At 40.4% G+C, this 22,305-nt stretch overlaps 1 protein-coding gene across 1 annotated transcript in view; it reads right to left on the bottom strand.

The window, feature by feature from the left end:
• The window catches only part of SLO2 (slowpoke 2), a 1,142,188-nt gene that overhangs the window by 725,650 nt on the left and 394,233 nt on the right, over positions 1–22,305 (bottom strand). Inside the window, 1 exon segment of the mRNA XM_071691568.1 lies at positions 2,528–2,607. Within this exon segment, the coding sequence (XP_071547669.1) occupies positions 2,528–2,607 (80 nt within the window).

A 22,305-nucleotide genomic window follows, 5' to 3' on the forward strand; every position in this document is an offset into this window, starting at 1 on the left:
CTACGCTACACCCACGCTTCCCCAACCCCTACAGATTCACTGTCCTTAGACCCAGCCCAATATACACGTCACTGGAGGCGTGAGGATATGTATACGCCGTGAAGACATGAGGATATATGTATACGCCGTGAAGACACAAGGATATGTATAAGCCGTGAAGACATGAGGATATATGTATACGCCGTGAAGACACAAGGATATGTATAAGCCGTGAAGACATGAGGATATATGTATACGTCGTGAAGACACAAGGATATGTATAAGCCGTGAAGACATGAGGATATATGTATACGCCGTGAAGACACAAGGATATGTATACGCCGTGAAGACATGAGGATATATGTATACGCCGTGAAGACACAAGGATATGTATACACCGTGAAGACATGAGGATATGTATACGCCGTGAAGACACAAGGATATGTATAAGCCGTGAAGACATGAGGATATGTATACGCCGTGAAGACACAAGGATATGTATACGCCGTGAAGACATGAGGATATATGTATACGCCGTGAAGACACAAGGATATGTATAAGCCGTGAAGACATGAGGATATATGTATACGCCGTGAAGACACAAGGATATGTATACACCGTGAAGACATGAGGATATGTATACGCCGTGAAGACACAAGGATATGTATACACCGTGAAGACATGAGGATATATGTATACGCCGTGAAGACACAAGGATATGTATACACCGTGAAGACATGAGGATATATGTATACACCGTGAAGACATGAGGATATGTATACGCCGTGAAGACACAAGGATATGTATACACCGTGAAGACATGAGGATATATGTATACGCCGTGAAGACACAAGGATATGTATACACCGTGAAGACATGAGGATATATGTATACGCCGTGAAGACACAAGGATATGTATACACCGTGAAGACATGAGGATATATGTATACACCGTGAAGACATGAGGATATGTATACGCCGTGAAGACACAAGGATATGTATACACCGTGAAGACATGAGGATATGTATACGCCGTGAAGACACAAGGATATGTATACACCGTGAAGACATGAGGATATATGTATACGCCGTGAAGACACAAGGATATGTATAAGCCGTGAAGACATGAGGATATATGTATACGCCGTGAAGACACAAGGATATGTATACGCCGTGAAGACATGAGGATATATGTATACGCCGTGAAGACACAAGGATATGTATAAGCCGTGAAGACATGAGGATATATGTATACGCCGTGAAGACACAAGGATATGTATAAGCCGTGAAGACATGAGGATATATGTATACGCCGTGAAGACACAAGGATATGTATACGCCGTGAAGACATGAGGATATATGTATACGCCGTGAAGACACAAGGATATGTATACGCCGTGAAGACATGAGGATATATGTATACGCCGTGAAGACATGAGGATATATGTATACGCCGTGAAGACACAAGGATATGTATACGCCGTGAAGACATGAGGATATATGTATACGCCGTGAAGACATGAGGATATGTATACGCCGTGAAGACATGAGGATATGTATACGCCATATGAGGTAGTCATAAACATAAAACGTAAACATGCAATGTCACAGCAACCCTCAGAATGTAAACAACATGTAAATGTCTAAACATCCCTATGACTGTAAACAACATGTAAATACATAAACATCCCTATGACTGTAAACAACATGTAAATACATAAACATCCCTATGACTGTAAACAACATGTAAATACATAAACATCCCTATGACTGTAAACAACATGTAAATACATAAACATCCCTATGACTGTAAACAACATGTAAATACATAAACATCCCTATGACTGTAAACAACATGTAAATACATAAACATCCCTATGACTGTAAACAACATGTGAATACATAAACATCCCTATGACTGTAAACAACATGTAAATGTCTAAACATCCCTATGACTGTAAACAACATGTGAATACATAAACATCCCTATGACTGTAAACAACATGTGAATACATAAACATCCCTATGACTGTAAACAACATGTGAATACATAAACATCCCTATGACTGTAAACAACATGTAAATACATAAACATCCCTATGACTGTAAACAACATGTAAATACATAAACATCCCTATGACTGTAAACAACATGTAAATACATAAACATCCCTATGACTGTAAACAACATGTAAATACATAAACATCCCTATGACTGTAAACAACATGTGAATACATAAACATCCCTATGACTGTAAACAACATGTAAATACATAAACATCCCTCAGAATGTAAAAAAAAGGTAAATACATAAATATTCCTCAATGTAAACATGTAAATACATAAACATCCCTCAGAATGCAAACAACAGGTGAATGCCTAAGCATCCCTCAGGATGTAAACAACACACACGAATGCATAAACATCCACCTGAATGTAAGTACACAGCATGTAAATGGCTAGACATTCTCCCCCCTCTCTCTCTCTCTCTCTCTCTCTCTCTCTCTCTCTCTCTCACGATATAACTTAATAGTATTATGTCAACTTACTGGATCGCTGATTTTTGACGAAGTAAAGGTGAAGTCTCTCCTTGAAGGTATTTTCATTCACGTAATATTCCACACGCACTCTGTCAAAGAGCAAAAGAACATTCAGTCATCTTTAGTGGCGTTACCTACATAAAAAAAATACACATCTCTACATGTATAAATATATGTATGTCGACGTGTATGAATTATATATATATTCATGGGCCATTCCTCGTCTGTTTCCTGGCGCTACCTCGCTGACACGGGAAACGGCGATCAAGTACAATGTATATATATATATATATATATATATAACAGAAGGTGAGAGTAAATGTGAATAAGAGCAAGATGAATAGCTACAGTAGGGTTGAGGGACAAGTCAACTGGGAGGTAGGTTTGAATGGAGAAAAACTGGAGGAAGTGAAGTGTTATAGATATCTGGGAGTGGATTTAACAGCGGATGGAACCCTGGAAGCGGAAGTGAGTCACAGGGTGGGGAAGGGGGCGAAGGTTCTGGGAGCGTTGAAGAATGTGTGGAAGTCGAGAACATTATCTCGGAAAGCAAAAATGGGTATGTTTGAAGGAATAGTGGTTCCAACAATGTTGTATGGTTCCGATGCGTGGGCTATAAATAGGGTTGTGCGGAGTAGAGTGGATGTGCTGGAAATGGGATGTTTGAGGACAATATGTGGTGTGAGGTGGTTTGATTAAGTAATGAAAGGGTGAGAGAGATGTGTGGTAATAAAAAGAGTATGGTTGAGAAAGCAGAAGAGGGTGTATTGAAATGGTTTGGTTACATGGAGAGAATGAGTGAGGAAAGATTGACAAAGAGGATATATGTGTCAGGTGGAGGGAACGAGAAGTGGGAGACCAAATTGGAGGTGGAAGGATGGAGTGAAAAAGATTTCGAGCGATCGGAGCCTGAACATGCATGAGGGTGAAAGGCGTGCAAAGACTAAAGTGAACTGGAACGATGTGGTATACCGGGGTCGACGTGCTTTCAATGGCTTGAACCAGGGCATGTGAAGCGTCTGGGATAAACCATGGAAAGTTTTGTGAGGCCTGCATGTGGAAAGGGAGATGTGGTTTCGGTGCATTGTACATGACAGCTAGAGACTGTGTGTGAACGAATGTGGCCTTTGTGGTCTTTTCCTAGCGCCACCTCGCGCGTGTGCGGGGGGAGGGGGTTGTGTGGCGGGGTGGCGACGAGAATGAATAATGGCAGCAAGTATGAATTATGTACATGTGTATATATGTATATGTTTGTGTATGTATATATATATGTGTACGTTAAAATGTATAGGTATGTATAAGGGCGTGTGGACTTATGTATATACATGTGTATGTGGGTAGGTTGGGCCATTCTTTCGTCTGTTTCCCTGCGCTACCTCGCTAACGCGGGAGATGGGAACAAAGAATAATAATATGATATATATATTTCATACCTGTTAATGAGATAGTTCAACGAAGATCTCAAAACACGACTTCCTCTGTGTGCTTAGTTCCAATAATGTCCCGGGCCTATAAATCAATACCCGAGTAGGACGTTCTTCAACAGCTTTCAAAGGTCATCCTGTTGCAATTAATTTTGTAAATACCTTTCATCATTCAAGTCTGTTTCTAACATTTCCTCGGTGTAGAAGAAGCTCTCACAAAAGTCTTATATTAAACCTTGGGTTGGGTAGATGACAGTGCTATGTTCTCGTAAAAAACACTAGCGTAAACAACTTTACGATAGGCTGTACGTACACTGGTCGCTCCTGCAATTCCTCCAATCCTATCGCCCCTCGTCGCCCAGCACGATCGCTCGCTGCCGGGCCCCACACCACACAACCCCCCAGACCCTAAACTTTGAAATTCCACCATCCAGTGTCCCCACACGTCTGGGATATGTGTGTGTGTGTGTGATCGATTCCCGTCGTGAGACGCGGCAGGGACTTGTGGGTGGGACAATATGGGACGCATGGCGGATGTCGGCTTAATATAGCGAAGCTTCGAAACGACACACTTTGCGAGCGACGCCGCTCGAAGAAACGTTTGCTTCAACACACTGATTTCGCCAGTCCTTTGCTTAGTGAGGCAGGCCTAATGTTGGAGAATGGTGAAGAACTCAGTACCTTACAATGGTGTTGAATTACGTTCGTACACCAAGCTAAGAAGACACAAGTTACGTTAGGTTTTTCCTTTTTTTTTCTCGTGTTTTACATCGTCTTTTTCTCTCCCATCGTCAAAGCCTTCAAGCTACGCAAGCCTACGCTCACTTATGTTAATTTCGTTATATTCAACTCAACCTTCTGCCAGGCGCTCAAGGCTCTTTAAGACTAGGCAAAGGCTAACATAGGCCTAAGGTTACTTGGTATCGTAATATATAACCTAGCCTTTCCCCCTACCCTCAAAGCTATGTTAGACTATGTTACGTTATCCTCGGCTAAGACCTCACCATTTTTTTTTGGAGCTTATTTTAATAACACAAAGGTCAGGAGAACAAGAGCAGTGCACACATAATGGATGCGGAAGAGCACTGCCCTCACATATTTCCCTATTTCCAGCAGATAATCAATTGTTTTGCGATTTTCTTTTTTTATAATTAATGAAATCGATGGATTAAGTGGCATATGGAAAGTACATATTTACCTTCGCTCGTCAAGGCTCCACACTGGGCAAACGCGAGAGATTAATCAATTGTATATACGGATGGAGCCGATGCATTTCAAAATGAACAAAACGAACTGTTTCAGAAAAGTTGAATGTGTGAATGAGAGAGGCATTTCTCAATTACTATGGTCGTTGCCTTGTCGACTTAAAAAACAAATATACTGAACTATTATTGTGATATATATATATATATATATATATATATATATATATATATATATATATATATATATATATATATATTTTTTTTTTTTTTTCATACTTTTCGCCATTTCCCGCGATAGCGAGGTAGCGTTAAGAACAGAGGACTGGGCCTCTGAGGGAATATCCTCACCCGGCCCCCTTCTCCGTTCCTTCTTTTGGAAAATTAAAAAAAAAACGAGAGGGGAGGATTTCCAGCCCCCCGCTACCTCCCCTTTTAGTCGCCTTCTACGACACGCAGGGAATACGTGGGAAGTATTCTTTCTCCCCTATCTCCAGGGATATATATACAGAGAAAGAGAGAGAGAGAGAGAGAGAGAGAGAGAGAGAGAGAGAGAGAGAGAGAGAGAGAGAGAGAGAGAGAGAGAGTTGGGTTATCAGTGTGAGACAAGACCACAGATTCTACAGCATTGTCAAAATGCTTCGTCCTTTGTGTCATATTGTCTAGCACGAAGATGCACTATTAGTTTTTGGGGGTAAATGTATATATACGACCTTTAAGGTGCAGTAGTGTATATAATTGGACCTTTCATGACTTACACAAGGACACACAGACAGACAGACAGAGACACACACACACACACACACACACACACACACACACACACACACACACACACTGTCGTAAAAGGTGACTAAAAGGGGAGGGAGAGGGGGGCTGGAAATCTTCCCCTCTAAGTTTAATTTTTCCCAAAGGAAGGAACAGTGAAGGTGGCCAAGTGAGGATATACCTGCCCTCTAAGGCTCAGTCCTCGTGTTCTTAACGCTACCTCGCTAACGCGGGCAATGGCGAATACATATATATATATATATATATATATATATATATATATATATATATATATATATATGTATATGTATATATATATATATATATATATATATATATATATATATTATATTTTTTTTTTTTTTTTTTTTTTTTTTTATACTTTGTCGCTGTCTCCCGCGTTTGCGAGGTAGCGCAAGGAAACAGACGAAAGAAATGGCCCAACCCCCCCCCCCCCATACACATGTACATACACACGTCCACACACGCAAATATACATACCTACACAGCTTTCCATGGTTTACCCGAGACGCTTCACATGCCTTGATTCAATCCACTGACAGCACGTCAACCCCTGTATACCACATGACTCCAATTCACTCTATTCCTTGCCCTCCTTTCACCCTCCTGCATGTTCAGGCCCCGATCACACAAAATCTTTTTCACTCCATCTTTCCACCTCCAATTTGGTCTCCCTCTTCTCCTCGTTCCCTCCACCTCCGACACATATATCCTCTTGGTCAATCTCTCCTCACTCATTCTCTCCATGTGCCCAAACCATTTCAAAACACCCTCTTCTGCTCTCTCAACCACGCTCTTTTTATTTCCACACATCTCTCTTACCCTTACGTTACTTACTCGATCAAACCACCTCACACCACACATTGTCCTCAAACATCTCATTTCCAGCACATCCATCCTCCTGCGCACATCTCTATCCATAGCCCACGCCTCGCAACCATACAACATTGTTGGAACCACTATTCCTTCAAACATACCCATTTTTGCTTTCCGAGATAATGTTCTCGACTTCCACACATTTTTCAAGGCTCCCAAAATTTTCGCCCCCTCCCCCACCCTATGATCCACTTCCGCTTCCATGGTTCCATCCGCTGACAGATCCACTCCCAGATATCTAAAACACTTCACTTCCTCCAGTTTTTCTCCATTCAAACTCACCTCCCAATTGACTTGACCCTCACCCCTACTGTACCTAATAACCTTGCTCTTATTCACATTTACTCTCAACTTTCTTCTTCCACACACTTTACCAAACTCAGTCACCAGCTTCTGCAGTTTCTCACATGAATCAGCCACCAGCGCTGTATCATCAGCGAACAACAACTGACTCACTTCCCAAGCTCTCTCATCCCCAACAGACTTCATACTTGCCCCTCTTTCCAGGACTCTTGCATTTACCTCCCTTACAACCCCATCCATAAACAAATTAAACAACCATGGAGACATCACACACCCCTGCCGCAAACCTACATTCACTGAGAACCAATCACTTTCCTCTCTTCCTACACGTACACATGCCTTACATCCTCGATAAAAACTTTTCACTGCTTCTAACAACTTGCCTCCCACACCATATATTCTTAATACCTTCCACAGAGCATCTCTATCAACTCTATCATATGCCTTCTCCAGATCCATAAATGCTACATACAAATCCATTTGCTTTTCTATATATATATATATATATATTACTTTTTCTTTCAAACTATTCGCCATTTCCCGCGTTAGCAAGATAGCGTTAAGAACAGAGGACTGGGCCTCTGAGGGAATATCCTCACCTGGCCTCGTTCTCTGTTCCTTCTTTTGGAAAATTAAAAAAAAAACGAGGGGGGAGGATTTCTAGCCCCCCGCTCCCTCCCCTTTTAGTCGCCTTCTACGACACGCAGGGAATACGTGGGAAGTATTCTTAATCCCCTATCCCCAGGGATAATATATATACATATATATATATATATGTATATATATATATATATATATATATATATATATATATATATATATATATATATATATATATATATATATATATATATATTACCCTTTGAACTGTCGTGAAAGACCCCAGACCTCACATGTGATACACTGTACCATGGCCCACTTATCCACGAGCCAACGATTTATATAAATACGAGAAGAAAAAGGTCGGAGGATCTGGCATTTGAAAACGTGGAAGACGTAAAGATCAGCGCCATGACAGTATGCCAAGGTCGCTGGTGCGCGAGAGCGACAACAGGGAAGTGTGGAAGACGAATGGTATACTCGCGAAGGAACGGTGAGAGAAAATGGGAAAGAGGTCGATTTTACGTAAGCCTTAGACAAATATAATCAAGTGATGGCAAGAGACGCCTACGATGTTTTTTTTTTCTATTCTGAACTGGTTAATATCTTAACATATCGTCCATCTTTTATCGTGTTACATTACGTGCTTTGGAGAAGGATTCGGCCACACTAAAAAGTTTCTAAACACGTCACTCCCCCTATAGCAGACGACTCTATAGCGATATATGACAAGAGCCAATAGACCGAGGCGTATCTAGGGGAAATAGCGCCAAAGGCAATCACTGAAATAGACGCCCTTGGCTTGATCATAAATGTACATAAAGTGGATGTATATGAAAATATATACAGTGTAATTATAAACTGTTGAGTTAGGCCATACTTAGATTTATATAATCTCTTAAAGACTTAAAATTAGAGACTAATTTGATCAAAAACTCAAAGACTTAAACCAAACTTAGATTTATATAATCTCTTAAAGACTTAAAATCAAAGACTAATTTGATCAAAAACTCAAAGACTTCAAGACTTATTTGATCAAAATTGGAACGTAGAAGCGGTAATGCAACTGAGAGTAGCAAAATATTACTATAGTTGAAAAGTAGGGGAATTTAATTTTTTTTTGGTCTCAGTCGTGTAACATAGGTCGAGAAAGAAACATGCTGAGTGGTGGCTCCACCTTCCAGTGGCGCCCAGGGCACCTGCCCTACCTGCTATAACCTAGATACGCCACTTCAAACAAGCCAAAGATACAGACATATACAAGTCATTTATATGTAAATAGTAAATGTTTTATATACATCTGTTAGTATCATTACCTATGACGTTTATATGTGGTAACTGATGAGTGTAAAGGTCTTTGTAATGTAATGAAGTTAGTATTAGAATGATATATATATTCCTACGAGTCCACGGGAAAATGAAACACGATAAGTTCCCAAGTGCACTTTCGTGTAATAATCATATCACTAGGGGAGACACAAGAGAGAATATATAACAGGCAGTTAATATACAACGAAGAGACGTAGCTAGGACGCCATTTGATAAACACGTAAAATATATATATATATATATATATATATATATATATATATATATATATATATATATATATATATATAGCTTGGTAAAGTGTGTGAAAGAAGAAATTTAAGAGTAAATGTGAATAAGAGCAAGGTTATTAGGTACAGTAGGGTTGAGGGTCAAGTCAATTGGGAGGTAAGTTTGAATGGATATAAAACTGGAGGAAGTAAAGTGTTTTAGATATCTGGGAGTGGATCTGGCAGCGGATGGAACCATGGAAGCGGAAGTGGATCATAGGGTGGGGGAGGGGGCGAAAATCCTGGGAGCCTTGAAGAATGTGTGGAAGTCGAGAACATTATCTCGGAAAGCAAAAATGGCTATGTTTGAAGGAATAGTGGTTCCAACAATGTTGTATGGTTGCGAGGCGTGGGCTATGGATAGAGTTGTGCGCAGGAGGATGGATGTGCTGGAAATGAGATGTTTGAGGACAATGTGTGGTTTGAGGTGGTTTGATCGAGTAAGTAACGTGAGGGTAAGAGAGATGTGTGGAAATAAAAAGAGCGTGGTTGAGAGAGCAGAAGAGGGTGTTTTGAAATGGTTTGGGCGCATGGAGAGAATGAGTGAGGAAAGATTGACCAAGAGGATATATGTGTCGGAGGTGGAGGGAATGAGGAGAAGTGGGACACCAAATTGGAGGTGGAAAGATGGAGTGAAAAAGATTATGTGTGATCGGGGCCTGAACATGCAGGAGGGTGAAAGGAGGGCAAGGAATAAAGTGAATTGGATCGATGTGGTAACCGGGGTTGACGTGCTGTCAGTGGATTGAATCAGGGCATGTGAAGCGTCTGGGGTAAACCATGGAAAGCTGTGTAGGTATGTATATTTGCGTGTGTGGACGTATGTATATACATGTGTATGGGGGTGGGTTGGGCCATTTCTCTCGTCTGTTTCCTTGCGCTACCTCGCAAACGCGGGGGACAGCGACAAAGCAAAAAAAAAAAAAAGATTATATATATATATATATATATATATATATATATATATATATATATATATATATATATATATATATAATATTATATATATATATATATATATATATATATATATTTTTTTTTTTTTTTTTTTGCTTTGTCGCTGTCTCCCGCGTTTGCGAGGTAGTGCAAGGATACAGACGAAAGAAATGGCCCAACCCACGCCCATACACATGTATATACATACGTCCACACACGCAAATATACATACCTACACAGCTTTCCATGGTTTACCCCAGACGCTTCACATGCCCTGATTCAATCCACTGACAGCACGTCAACCCCGGTACACCACATCGCTCCAATTCACTCTATTCCTTGCCCTCCTTTCACCCTCCTGCATGTTCAGGCCCCGATCACACAAAATCTTCTTCACTCCATCTTTCCACCTCCAATTTGGTCTCCCTCTTCTCCTCGTTCCCTCCACCTCCGACACATATATCCTCTTGGTCAATCTTTCCTCACTCATTTTCTCCATGTGCCCAAACCATTTCAGAACACCCTCTTCTGCTCTCTCAACCACGCTCTTTTTATATCCACACAACTCTCTTACCCTTACGTTACTTACTCGATCAAACCACCTCACACCACACATTGTCCTCAAACATCTCATTTCCAGCACATCCATCCTCCTGCGGACCACTCTATCCATAGCCCACGCCTCGCAACCATACAACATTGTTGGAACCACTATTCCTTCAAACATACCCATTTTTGCTTTCCGAGATAATGTTCTCGACTTCCACACATTCTTCAAGGCTCCCAGAATTTTCGCCCCCTCCCACCCTATGATCCACTTCCGCTTCCATGGTTCCATCCGCTGACAGATCCACTCCCAGATATCTAAAACACTTCACTTCCTCCAGTTTTTCTCCATTCAAACTCACCTCCCAATTGACTTGACCCTCAACCCTACTGTACCTAATAACCTTGCTCTTATTCACATTTACTCTTAACTTTCTTCTTTCACACACTTTACCAAACTCAGTCACCAGCTTCTGCAGTTTCTCACATGAATCAGCCACCAGCGCTGTATCATCAGCGAACAACAACTGACTCACTTCCCAAGCTCTCTCATCCCCAACAGACTTCACACTTGCCCCTCTTTCCAAAACTCTTGCATTCACCTCCCTAACAACCCCATCCATAAACAAATTAAACAACCATGGAGACATCACACACCCCTGCCGCAAACCTACATTCACTGAGAACCAGTCACTTTCCTCTCTTCCTACACGTACACATACCTTACATCCTCGATAAAAACTTTTCACTGCTTCTAACAACTTGTCTCCCACACCATATATTCTTAATACCTTCCACAGAGCATCTCTGTCAACTCTATCATATGCCTTCTCCAGATCCATAAATGCTACATACAAATCCATTTGCTTTTCTAAGTATTTCTCACATACATTCTTCAAAGCAAACACCTGATCCACACATCCTCTACCACTTCTGAAACCACACTGCTCTTCCCCAATCTGATGCTCTGTACATGCCTTCACCCTCTCAATCAATACCCTCCCATATAATTTACCAGGAATACTCAACAAACTTATACCTCTGTAATTTGAGCACTCACTCTTATCCCCTTTGCCTTTGTACAATGGCACTATGCACGCATTCCGCCAATCCTCTGGCACCTCACCATGAGTCATACATTCATTAAATAACCTTACCAACCAGTCACCAATACAGTCACCCCCTTTTTTCAATAAATTCCACTGCAATACCATCCAAACCTGCTGCCTTGCCGGCTTTCATCTTCCGCAAAGCTTTTACTACCTCTTCTCTGTTTACCAAATCATTTTCCCTAACCCTCTCACTTTGCACACCACCTCGACCAAAACACCCTATATCTGCCACTCTATCATCAAACACATTCAACAAACCTTCAAAATACTCACTGCATCTCCTTCTCACATCACCACTACTTGTTATCACCTCCCCATTTGCGCCCTTCACTGAAGTTCCCATTTGCTCCCTTGTCTTACGCACTTTATTTACCTCCTTCCAGAACATCTTTTTATTCTCCCTAAAATTTAATGATACTCTCTCACCCCAACTCTCATTTGCCCTCTTTTTTCACCTCTTGGACCTTTCTCTTGACCTCCTGTCTCTTTCTTTTATACATCTCCCATTCAATTGCATTTTTTCCCTGCAAAAATCGTCCAAATGCCTCTCTCTTCTCTTTCACTAATACTCTTACTTCTTCATCCCACCACTCACTACCCTTTCTAATCAACCCATCTCCCACTCTTCTCATGCCACAAGTATCTTTTGCGCAATCCATCACTGATTCCCTTAATACATCCCATTCCTCCCCCACTCCCCTTACTTCCATTGTTCTCACCTTTTTCCATTCTGTACTCAGTCTCTCCTGGTACTTCCTCACACAAGTCTCCTTCCCAAGCTCACTTACTCTCACCACCCTCTTCACCCCAACATTCACTCTTCTTTTCTGAAAACCCATACAAATCTTCACCTTAGCCTCCACAAGATAATGATCAGACATCCCGCCAGTTGCACCTCTCAGCACATTAACATCCAAAAGTCTCTCTTTTGCGCGCCTGTCAATTAACACGTAATCCAATAACGCTCTCTGGCCATCTCTCCTACTTAAATAAGTATACTTATGTATATCTCGCTTTTTAAACCAGGTATTCCCATATATATATATATATATATATATATATATATATATATATATATATATATATATATATATATATATGAGATATACCCTACTTCATTTAACTTTGTAGCATAAAAATACTCACTACATTTTTCCCCCTGCCCAATTGGGATGATTTCGTGCCTTCATTATCAAATGCATCGTATATAAAAACGCCACCCGTTCCTAACTGTCGTTTCCTTCGCAATTAATTTCGTAATGTGTTGCGAGATGTGATGTGTAACATTCCCCCCAGCTCACTTTTTATGTCGCCCAGACTCGCTGTGTGTGTGTGTGTGTGTGTGTGTGTGTGTGTGTGTGTGTGTTTGTGTTTGATGTGGAGAGAGTTCTACACTCGTGTTGCCTCATCTCTTAACTTTGCATGCATGTACCATATCCTTACTCTATGTGTACACACATACTCCATGTGTACACACATACTCCATGTGTACACACATACTCCATGTGTACACACATACTCCATGTGTACACACATACTTCATGTGTACACACATACTTCATGTATACACACATACTCCATGTATACACACATACTCCATGTATACACACATACTCCAAGTATACACACATACTCCATGTGTACACACATACTCCATGTGTACACACATACTCCATGTGTACACACATATTCCATGTGTACACACATACTCCATGTGTACACACATACTTCATGTATACACACATACTCCATGTATACACACATACTCCATGTATACACACACACTCCATGTATACACACACACTCCATGTATACACACACACTCCATGTATACACACACACTCCATGTATACACAAACACTCCATGTATACACAAACACTCCATGTATACACAAACACTCCATGTATACACAAACACTCCATGTATACACACATACTCCATGTATACACACATGCTCCATGTATACACACATACCCCGTGCATACACACCATCACTGAGACGGGGCAACAGGAGTGTAGAAATCTCTTCCCCTAACACACACACACACACACACACACACACACACACACACACCAGAATGATGGGTTACTCGAAAAAAAATACGAATCTTGAACACAGAAGAGAATGCTTCAGTGTCTGTGTCATCTGCATAGAAGGCAAAGAGCGCCACAGATGCGTCCGGAAAAGCCATTCACAAAACGAAGGGAATATACAATAATAATAATAATAATTATGATAATAATGATAATAACCAGGAGAAAATATACATATGATAACATGACAGAAAAATACACTCAGGCCGGGAAGTATTGACCAAAATATTGATCGCAGAGACTGGGTCAGTCCACGAAGGTAGGGGACCCAGCACAGTGGGGGAGAGAGAGAGAGAGAGAGAGAGAGAGAGAGAGAGAGAGAGAGAGAGAGAGAGAGAGAGAGAGAGAGAGAAATATGTCAGAAGAGACTCGGGGCCAGATGGAATTCCATCTATTTTTTTTCCCTGAAGTACAAAGACGAGCCCAAAAGAGGCATTGATGACATAATGACAGAGAGGCACAGTGGAAAGGAGAGCGGCACAGTTCTGCTGGTCCACACACACACACACACACACACACACACACACACAGACACACACACAGACACACACACACACACGGGGCTTGTCTGTGCCACTGGTACACAGAGGATCTCTGCTCGTCTAAGACAAATATAAATCCTGCCAGTTCTGTGCAATGTGGGATCCAAGTGTGTGTGGCGGTTAGCGTTGCTGACCACGAAGCATCCACGGCGCCACCTGGTGGGGGGGAGGGGGTGTCGAGACCGCACAGGTGCACAGGTTCGAATCCCGGTCGTGGTAAGTCGGTCCGCAGTCAACCCAGCTGTTCATCCTCTTCTAAGGACCTGTTCGACAAAGTGGGTATACCTGGCATAGGATAAATATGGCGTCCTAGCTATATCTCTTCCTTGTATATCTCCCCTGATGATGTGATCACTACACGAAAGTGCACTTGGGAAGTTGTCGTGTTTCATTTCCCCCGTGGATTAGAAAGAAAGTTACTTGATCACGCGTCAACTGGGGTCAATATATGGCCTAGAATGAGCAAGATAAATGAGATAAATGAGGATCATCCATGTCATGTCAAAAAATAAGAAAGGATTGAAACACACATACTGGACTTCCAGATCCTATGAAAACCAATCGGAGATGAACCCAGATACAAGATCGAACCCCCTTAAGGGGTATAGGAATCCCTTAAAGATCCGACAGATGGCGTCACACGTCAGCACATGAACCCAAGCTCAGCTCCACCCTGAGCCCACACACTTGCGTACATCCAATCAGCTTGAACCCCACATATAAGGGATCATACAGAGCATCAGGGATGTTCGGGGACTTGTTAATATTTGGAGATATTGAATGAATATCCCATCATCAATGCACAACCCTACAGACATCTGAGAACACACACACGTTCACAGACGTAAGGGGGAATATCAACTGGTTCACGACAAGGGGTTTCCAATCCCCATCTAAAAGCTTTGATTCCATGGTATTTCCACACACACACACACACACACACACACACACAAACACACACACACATACATCATCCCCGATACACACAGACACCATCCCCGATACACACACACACCATCCCCGATACACACACACACACACACACCCTCTCCCGACACACGCACACGCATCCTTTCCCTACACATACAAAGACACACACACTTTCCCTACACACACACACACACACACACACACACACACACACATTATGACCTTACTGTGGGCTGAATGATATGTATGGTACTAGCAGTGGGTCTAATGGAGCCTTAACGACCCACTGGTTCTTACTCTAAACAGCTCAACTACCGTAACTCCACAAGTACATACGACCCACCGGTATGACCCGGAAAGACACGCCAAGGAACAAATTATGTACAGATCTTACATCCCGATTACGTAATGAGCCCACATCCAGTTTATATCATAAGTTTATATCCCATTTATATAATGACCTCATATCCCAAATATGTAATGACCATTTACATCCCGTATATGTAATGACCATTTATATCCCGTTCATGATATGATCTCATATCCGTTTATAGTATAACCCCACATCACATATACACATTAGCCTCGCATCCCATACATATAATGACCCCACATCTCATTTGTATAAGCACCTATGCCATTTTATAATGAAAGCATATCCCATTTATATAATGAACGCATATCCCATTTATATAATGAACGCATATCCCATTTATATAATGAACGCATATCCCATTTATATAATGAACGCATATCCCATTTATATAATGAACGCATATCCCATTTATATAATGAACGCATATCCCATTTATATAATGAACGCATATCCCATTTATATATAATGAACTCATATCCCATTTATATATAATGAACTCATATCCCATTTATATATAATGAACTCATATCCCATTTATATATAATGAACTCATATCCCATTTATATATAATGAACGCATATCCCATTTATATAAAATGAACTCATATCCCATTTATATATAATGAACTCATATCCCATTTATATAATGAACTCATATCCCATTTATATAATGAACTCATATTCCATTTATATATAATGAACTCATTCATATCCCATTTATAAAATGAACGCATATCCCATTTATATATAATGAACTCATATCCCATTTATATAATGAACTCATATCCCATTTATATATAATGAACTCATATCCCATTTATATATAATGAACTCATATCCCATTTATATATAATGAACTCATATCCCATTTATATATAATGAACTCATATCCCATTTATATATAATGAACTCATATCCCATTTATATATAATGAACTCATATCCCATTTATATATAATGAACTCATATCCCATTTATATATAATGAACTCATATCCCATTTATATATAATGAACTCATATCCCATTTATATATAATGAACTCATATCCCATTTATATATAATGAACTCATATCCCATTTATATATAATGAACTCATATCCCATTTATATATAATGAACTCATATCCCATTTATATATAATGAACTCATATCCCATTTATATATAATGAACTCATATCCCATTTATATATAATGAACTCATATCCCATTTATATATAATGAACTCATATCCCATTTATATAATGAACTCATATCCCATTTATATATAATGAACTCATATCCCATTTATATATAATGAACTCATATCCCATTTATATATAATGAACTCATATCCCATTTATATATAATGAACTCATATCCCATTTATATATAATGAACTCATATCCCATTTATATATAATGAACTCATATCCCATTTATATATAATGAACTCATATCCCATTTATATATAATGAACTCATATCCCATTTATATATAATGAACTCATATCCCATTTATATATAATGAACTCATATCCCATTTATATATAATGAACTCATATCCCATTTATATATAATGAACTCATATCCCATTTATATATAATGAACTCATATCCCATTTATATATAATGAACTCATATCCCATTTATATAATGAACTCATATCCCATTTATATATAATGAACTCATATCCCATTTATATATAATGAACTCATATCCCATTTATATAATGAACTCATATCCCATTTATATATAATGAACTCATATCCCATTTATATATAATGAACTCATATCCCATTTATATATAATGAACTCATATCCCATTTATATATAATGAACTCATATCCCATTTATATATAATGAACTCATATCCCATTTATATATAATGAACTCATATCCCATTTATATATAATGAACTCATATCCCATTTATATATAATGAACTCATATCCCATTTATATATAATGAACTCATATCCCATTTATATTCCTAACCCAATCAAGTCCTGGACTGGACAATGTCCCTTTCTCACACTCAGGGGAGGGTGTGTGTGTGTGTGTGTGTGTGTGTGTGTGTGTGTTCCATGGGACACTTAGTGTTGTCTGTAGGGCATCACAAGGATTGGTTAGGAACTGCAAACAGGAGGAAACAACTTGCTAGCTACCCAGAATACGACTGTGTGCCAGATGCCATTGTTACTCTCTTAATGAACATCATGTCAACAACACTGTTGTGATATATATATATATATATATATATATATATATATATGTATATTATTATTATTATTTTGCTTTGTCGCTATCTCCCGCGTTTGCGAGGTAGCGCAAGGAAACAGACGAAAGAAATGGCCCAACCCACCCCCATACACATATACATACACGTCCACACACGCAAATATACATACCTATACATCTCAATGTACACATATATATACACTCACAGACATATACATATATACACATGTACATAATTCATACTGTCTGCCTTTATTTATTCCCATCGCCACCTCGCCACACATGGAATAACAACCCCCTCCCCCCTCATGAGTGCGAGGTAGCGCTAGGAAAAGACAACAAAGGCCCCATTCGTTCACACTCAGTCTCAAGCATCCATTGACAGCACGTCGACCCCGGTATAGCACATCGATCCAATTCACTCTATTCCTTGCCCGCCTTTCACCCTCCTGCATGTTCAGGCTCCGATCACTCAAAATCTTTTTCACTCCATCTTTCCACCTCCAATTTGGTCTCCCACTTCTCCTCGTTCCCTCCACCTCCGACACATATATCCTCATGGTCAATCTTTCCTCACTCATTCTCTCCATGTGCCCAAACCATTTCAAAACACCCTCTTCTGCTCTCTCAACCACGCTCTTTTTATTTCGACACATCTCTCTTACCCTTACATTACTTACTCGATCAAACCACCTCACACCACATATTGTCCTCAAACATCTCATTTCTAGCACATCCACCCTCCTGCGCACAACTCTATCCAGAGCCCACGCCTCGCAACCATATAACATTGTTGGAACCACTATACCTTCAAACATAGCCATTTTTGCTTTCGGAGATAATGTTCTCGACTTCCAAACCTTCTTCAAGGCTCCCAGGATTTTCGCCCCCTCCCCCACCCTATGATTCACTTCCGCTTCCTTGGTTCCATCCGCTGACAGATCCACTCCCAGATATCTAAAACACTACTTCCTCCAGTTTTTCTCCATTCAAACTTACCTCCCAATTGACTTGACCCTCAACCCTAAAGTACCTAATAACCTTGCTCTTATTCACATTTACTCCTAAGTTTCTTCTTTCACACACTTTACCAAACTCAGTCACCAGCTTCTGCAGTTTCTCACATGAATCAGCCACCAGCTTCTGCAGTTTCTCACATAAATCAGCCACCAGCGCTGTATCATCAGCGAACAACAACTGACTCACTTCCCAAGCTCTCTCATCCACAACAGACTGCATTCTTGCCCCTCTTTCCAAAACTCTTGCATTCACCTACCTAACAACCCCATCCATAAACAAATTAAATAACCATGGAGACATCACACACCCCTGCCGCAAACCTACATTAACTGAGAACCAATCACTTTCCTCTCTTCCTACACGTACACATACCTTACATCCTCGATAAAAACTTTTCACTGCTTCTAGCAACTTGCCTCCCACACCATATATTCTTAGTACCTTCCACAGAGCATCTCTATCAACTCTATCATGCCTTCTCCAGATCCATAAATGCTACATACAAATCCATTTGCTTTTCTGAGTATTTCTCACATACATTCTTCAAAGCAAACACCTGATCCACACATCCTCTACCATTTCTGAAACCACACTGCTCTTCCCCAATCTGATGCTCTGTACATGCCTTCACCCTCTCAATCAATACCCTCCCATATAATTTACCAGGAATACTCAACAAACTTATACCTCTGTAATTTGAGCACTCACGCTTATCCTCTTTGCCTTTGTACAATGGCACTATGCAAGCATTCCGCTAATCCTCAGGCACCTCACCATGAGTCATACATACATTAGATAACTTTCCCAACCAGTCAGTAATACAGTCACCCCCTTTTTTAATCAATTCCACTGCAATACCATCCAAACCTGCTGCCTTGCTGGCTTTCATCCTCCGCAAAGCTTTTACTACCTCTTCTCTGTTTACCAATTCATTTTCCCTAACCCTCTCACTTTGCACATCACCTCGACCAAAACACCCTATATCTGCCACTCTATCATCAAACACATTCACCAAACCTTCAAAATACTCACTCCATCTCCTTCTCACATCACCACTACTTGTTATCACCTCCCCATTTGCGCCCTTCACTGAAGCACCCATTTGTTCCCTTGTCTTACGCACTTTATATACCGCCTTCCAGAAAATCTTTTTATCCTCCCTAAAATTTAATGATACTCTCTCACCCCAACTCTCATTTGCCCTCTTTTTCAACTCTTGCACCTTTCTCTTGACCTTCTGCCTCTTTCTTTTATACATCTCCCACACATTTGCATTTTTTCCCTGCAAAAATCGTCCAAAAGCCTCTCTCTTCTCTTTCACTAATAATCTTACTTCTTCATCCCACCACTCACTACCCTTTCTAATCAACCCACCTCCTACTCCTCTCATGCCACAAGCATCTTTTGCGCAAGCCATCACTGCTTCCCTAAATACATCCCATCCCCCCCCCCCCCCACTCCCCTTACCTCCTTTGTTCTCACCTTTTTCCATTCTGTACTCAGTCTCTCCTGGTATTCCTCACACAAGTCTCCTTCCCAAGCTCATATATATATATATATATATATATATATATATATATATATATATATATATATATATATATACATATATATATATATATATATATATATATATATATATATATATATATATATATATATATACATATATATATATATATATATATATATATATATATATATATATATATATATATATATATATCGCTGAAGCATGGGGCAGCGATGCTGTTTTCCTGTGGGGCGGGGTGGCGACGAGAATGGATGAAGGCAAGCAAGTATGAATATGTACATGTGTATGTATGTAATGTCAGCATGCCTTTGTTCATTCCTGTCGCCACCCCGCTACACACGAAATGACAACCCCCTCCCCCCCTCATGTGCGCGAGGTAGCGCTAGGAAAAGACAACGAAGGCCACTTTCGTTCACACTCAGTCTCTAGCTGTCATGTATAATATATATATATATATATATATATATATATATATATATATATATATATATATATATATATATATATATATTTTTTTTTTTTTTTTTTTTGCTTTGTCGCTGTCTCCCGCGTTTGCGAGGTAGCGCAAGGAAACAGACGAAAGAAATGGCCCAACCCACCCCCATACACATGTATATACATACGTTCATACACGCAAATATACATACCTACACAGCTTTCCATGGTTTACCCCAGACGCTTCACATGCCTTGATTCAATCCACTGACAGCACGTCAACCCCGGTATACCACATCGCTCAAATTCACTCTATTCCTTGCCCTCCTTTCACCCTCCTGCATGTTCAGGCCCCGATCACACAAAATCTTTTTCACTCCATCTTTCCACCTCCAATTTGGTCTCCCTCTTCTCCTCGTTCCCTCCACCTCCGACACATATATCCTCTTGGTCAATCTTTCCTCACTCATTCTCTCCATGTGACCAAACCATTTCAAAACACCCTCTTCTGCTCTCTCAACCACGCTCTTTTTATTTCCACACATCTCTCTTACCCTTACGTTACTTACTCGATCAAACCACCTCACACCACACATTGTCCTCAAACATCTCATTTCCAGCACATCCATCCTCCTGCGCACAACTCTATCCATAGTCCACGCCTCGCAACCATACAACATTGTTGGAACCACTATTCCTTCAAACATACCCATTTTTGCTTTCCGAGATAATGTTCTCGACTTCCACACATTCTTCAAGGCTCCCAGAATTTTCGCCCCCTCCCCCACCCTATGATCCACTTCCGCTTCCATGTTTCCATCCGCTGCCAGATCCACTCCCAGATATCTAAAACACTTCACTTCCTCCAGTTTTTCTCCATTCAAACTCACCTCCCAATTGACTTGACCCTCAACCCTACTGTACCTAATAACCTTGCTCTTATTCACATTTACTCTTAACTTTCTTCTTTCACACACTTTACCAAACTCAGTCACCAGCTTCTGCAGTTTCTCACATGAATCAGCCACCAGCGCTGTATCATCAGCGAACAACAACTGAATCACTTCCCAAGCTCTCTCATCCCCAACAGACTTCATACTTGCCCCTCTTTCCAAAACACTTGCATTCACCTCCCTAACAACCCCATCCCTAAACAAATTAAACAACCATGGAGACATCACACACCCCTGCCGCAAACCTACATTCACTGAGAACCAATCACTTTCCTCTCTTCCTACACGTACACATGCCTTACATCC

The sequence above is a fragment of the Panulirus ornatus genome, chromosome 50 (assembly GCF_036320965.1).
Source record: "Panulirus ornatus isolate Po-2019 chromosome 50, ASM3632096v1, whole genome shotgun sequence".
In the NCBI taxonomy this organism is placed as follows: domain Eukaryota; kingdom Metazoa; phylum Arthropoda; class Malacostraca; order Decapoda; family Palinuridae; genus Panulirus; species Panulirus ornatus.